Here is a 4,075-nt window from a genome sequence, read left to right as displayed (position 1 = left end):
AGGCCAGGGATGCTCCTCAACACCCTGCAGTGACAGGATGGCCCCCGCTGCAACGAATGATCCAGTCCTTCAGGGTCAGCAGCGCCGAGATTGAGAAATGTCTTGTCGTTCGCCAAGTTCTGTGCTCTGCCTGCAGGTGCCCACGGGCCTCCAGGGCCAGGCCCTCCTGCAGGTGTGGGGCCGCGGCCGGAGGGCAGAGGAGGGCCCTCTCTTCCACAACCAGACCTCCGTGACTGTGGACGGCCGGGGCGTCTCCGTGTTCATCCAGACGGACAAGCCAGTGTACAAGCCCCAGCACCGAGGTGGGCGGCTCGTGCAGGCTTGAGGGGAGGGCCGGCCATGGCCTGAGCTGCCGCATGACTGTCTCCTTTTCTTCCAGTGCTTATAAGCATCTTCACTGTCACCCCAAACCTGAGGCCTGTCAGCAGGAAGGTGAGAGCAGCATCTAAAACCATGTGCCTGGATAAACTTAACAAAAAACCCCCCAAAACCAAAAAACACCAATAAAACCATGTGCCTGGAACACCCCCCTGCCCCCCCTCCAACCGGGACCACCTGGCCAGGGGCACCACCAGCAACGGGTCTTTCTTCCCAATTCCTTCTGGTTTCTACCTCCGTTCTCATTTTTCCCTGTGGCTCCAAGTCCCCTGGGGAGCCAGGGGGAGGTCCGTGGGACACGGGGAGGCCAGAGCACTGGTGGGCATGTGGCAGCGTGCTCAGAGGGCGGGGGCTTTATAGGGGGGTTTGCTCACTGCCTGTCTGTCTGTCTGTCTGTGTTGCAGCTGGAAGCCTACATTCTGGTGAGTGTAGCTCTGACTTGGGGCCGATTAACCTGCTCTCTGCAGACCTGGTCTGTCTTCCCCGACTGTCTGCTGTCGAGGTAGATCCTGCCTGTCCCAGCACCTCCCAAGCCGGGGGCCGGGTCCATCCCGGGCCCCGGATCTGCCCTGGGACAAGCCAAGTGTGTGTCTGTCTGTAGATTTGCACACAGCTCCCTAAACGAGGAGCAGATCTGGCCCCTTTGTCCCCGTGTTCGCACACAAGTCCCTTCAGTGTCTTGAGGGTTCATTTGCTCCCGTGTAAATGGCTAATCTGGGGGCCTGTCCTCCATGCTTGTCCCACCCGAGAGAGAGAGAGAGGGCTCCGGGGTGCTCACGTGCGTTGGACACAAGCTGGGCGCCCTGAGTTCACTGTGCGCGCTTGTCCCCCGCAGGACCCCAGGGGCTCGAGGATGATGGAGTGGAGACACTTGGAGCCACTCTGCTGCGGTAAACCTCTTCCCGTTCCCTCCCCTTCTTCCTTCTGCGGCTTGGGGGGCTGCACCTTTGGGCGGCAGGTGCAACAGATCTTCCAGGAAGATAGAATGTGCTCTGCCTGGGACCCCACCAGCCCTTCCCTGCAGCGTGGCACCCCCACCCATGCTTCTCTGGTCCCGGCATCTGGCTGGGGCTCCTGCACATAACTTGAGGCCTTTCGGGACCATCACGGTCTTGTTTGTGGGCGCCAAGCCCCCCTCCACATCTTCCTCCCAGCGCAGGTGTTTCGTGTCATCATCCCCTCAGGGGCTCCTGGACCCCCGACTGCCTCTGCGAGCCGGATGTAAGAGTGCAGCATCTCTAGAAGGCTTGGGGAGGGCTGACGAGCAGGGACAGGGCTTCCTTGAGTTCGGAGTCTGGGGCTGCACGGGCTGCGGCGGAGCCAAGGGCAGGACAACTCTCTCTCTTTTCCTATCAGTGGGGCACTGACATTGCCGCTGACAAAGGGTGAACTTCCAGGCCAGCGGGGGAAGCAGACATCGACTAAGCGATAACAGGCGATGACGTCCACCATGATGAGTGCTAGGAAGGAGAAATACAAACCGAGAGAGAGCAGAATGGGGTTGTTGCCCAGCCTGGGGCAGCAGAGACAATCCTGGAAGGCTGCCGGGAGGAAGAGCCTTTCCAGCAACGAAGTGAAGAAGGAGCGGAAGTTAGCCAGGAAAAGTGGGGGGACAGGGAACGCGTTCCAGACAGAGGCCAGTGGATGTCAGGGAGAGTGAGGCTGGGAACAGGAGGGAGGCCCCGGGAGTCAGGAGTGCTGACAGCAGAAGCAACAGTGAGATCGGGGGCGTCTTGGATTGCGGGGAGGTGTGTGGAGGTGATCTGAAGAACACAGAGGAAGGGAACAGCTAGCCTCCCGTTTAAAACACCCCTTGCAGGGCGCCGGGGTGGCTCAGTCGGATAAGCATCAGACTTCGGCTCAGCTCGTGATCTCACGGCTTGTGAGTTCGAGCCCCACGTCGGGCTCTGTGCTGACGGCTCAGATCCTGGAGCCTGCTTCGGATTCTGTGTCTCCCTCTCTCTCTGTGTCCCTCCCCCACCTAGGCTCCCTTTCTCTCTCTCTCTCAAGAATAAATAAACATTAAAAAGAATTTTTTAACCCCCTTGTGATATATGTAGGCCAGAGGTGCTCAACTGGTGTGATTTTGCTCCTGGCTGAGGCCCCATGGAAAAAATGCGCGCTGGTGACATGTACCCTAAGTGTCCTCTGACCATCAAAGGCTCAGAATACGTGAGGAAAGGGACCTTTTGCCGTCGCGTTTTCCAATTCCAGAGTGGCGGAGGGAAGCAGAGGGTGCTGTTGGAATCTGGGTTTTCACGGGAGTCCCAGTGAGAACTGCCAGCACGGTGTCACTGTTGGGGACAGGCAGAGCGCGTCACACTCAGGAGGGAAAGATCCCCCAGCGGTTTGGAGTCTACGCACCCCTTCAGACTCCCCCGCGGCGGGGCGCGTGCAAAATGCCGCCCTGACTCTCCTCCCAGTATCCGCGCCAGCCGGGGTTCCAAGGAGCAGACCCAGGGCAAAGGCTGCCCCCTGTCCCGGAGGCCGCTGGCATTTCCGGCTGCCCATTTGCAGGGAGAGCAGGTCCGGTCTTGAAGCCTGTTGAGAATCTGTGTTCAGTTTGGGTAGCAGACTGGTGGGCAGGGGGTGGGTTCTGCCCCCAGGGGATGTAGCATTCCGTGGGGGGTACTTGGGGGTCGCCGTGACGTGGGGGGAGGAGCTACTGGCATCGCGTGGGTGGAGGCCAGAGACGCCACTCAGTGTCCCCCGATGTCCCCAACCGTGGACTGCGACCCAGCCCCAAATGTCAGCAGTGCCGAGGCTGGGAGTTGGCTCAGGCGGGAAACAGAGTGGCTGAGCGTGGTGGCCTGTCTCCATGGCCTGTCACCTCCCTGTCCGCGTGGCGTCTTGGCCACAGGGCTCCCCCAGGAAGCTGAAGGGTGACCTGCGGGGGAGCTTGTTGGGCACAGACCCCCGCCAGCCCGGGCCTTGGCCTCGTCTCTGGTTTCCCCGAGGTTTGGCTCTGGGCAGGGTGGGGGGTGCAGGTCCCTGGGGTGCCTCTGTTCCGTCCTCGCTGCGCCCAGCTGGCACCCTGCACGTGCACTCGCCCCAGGATGACGGGTGGTCTCTCTTCACACAGGCGTCGCCAACATGACCTTCCCCCTGTCCGACCAGCCGGTGCTGGGAGAATGGTTCATTTTTGTCGAAATGCAAGGCCACGTGTACAACAAGTCCTTTGAAGTTCAGAAGTATGGTAAGCCAGAGAATGTTGGGATCTTGGGATTTCACATCTGGGAGAAACCACAGTAGACTCAGTGGTGACATCGGTGATGGGGGTGAGTGGCAGGAGCCCCGTTCACTGGGGGATCGGTGCAGACAGCTGGGCACTTTGTCATTTCCTTCTTTAAAGGATTGTCATGAACCATACGTGACAAAATTGGCCATCTTAACTACTCGTAAGTGTATACTTCTGTTGTGTTAAGGATATTCATGTTGTTGGACAGCCATCACCAGCATCCATTTCCAGATCTTTCTCATCCTTCCAGACTGAAACTTGGTCCCCATTAAACGCTGACCCCTTGTCCCCTCCCCCGGACCCTGGCACCCTCCATCCTACTCGTTGTTTCTCTGGGTCTGACTCGTCTAGGTGCTTCGTGTGAGCGGGATCATACGGTATTATCCTTTTGTGTCTGGCTTATTAGCACTCAGCATAATGGCCTCCAGATTCATCCATACTGTAGCAGAATTCCCTTCC

General features: G+C 59.0%; 1 protein-coding gene across 5 annotated transcripts in view; it reads left to right on the top strand.

Moving 5' to 3' along the window:
* CPAMD8 (C3 and PZP like alpha-2-macroglobulin domain containing 8) overlaps window positions 1-4,075 on the top strand; it is an 82,784-nt gene that overhangs the window by 7,628 nt on the left and 71,081 nt on the right. For all 5 annotated transcript variants that reach the window (XR_005781440.1, XR_005781438.1, XR_005781437.1 and 2 more), the window contains exons 4-8: window positions 137-302; window positions 380-432; window positions 783-800; window positions 1,214-1,268; window positions 3,461-3,574. Coding sequence is in view for 1 of the 5 variants with exons in the window: in XM_040444838.1 (XP_040300772.1) it covers window positions 137-302; window positions 380-432; window positions 783-800; window positions 1,214-1,268; window positions 3,461-3,574 (406 nt within the window). In the remaining 4 variants the exon portion in view is untranslated. The remainder of the gene's footprint in view (window positions 1-136; window positions 303-379; window positions 433-782; window positions 801-1,213; window positions 1,269-3,460; window positions 3,575-4,075) is intronic.

The sequence above is a fragment of the Herpailurus yagouaroundi genome, unplaced genomic scaffold, assembly GCF_014898765.1.
Source record: "Herpailurus yagouaroundi ecotype Mexico unplaced genomic scaffold, PumYag 193, whole genome shotgun sequence".
In the NCBI taxonomy this organism is placed as follows: Eukaryota; Metazoa; Chordata; class Mammalia; order Carnivora; family Felidae; genus Herpailurus; species Herpailurus yagouaroundi.
The sequence above is the reverse complement of the archived record's forward strand: the minus strand, read 5'-3'. Positions and strand labels throughout refer to the sequence as shown.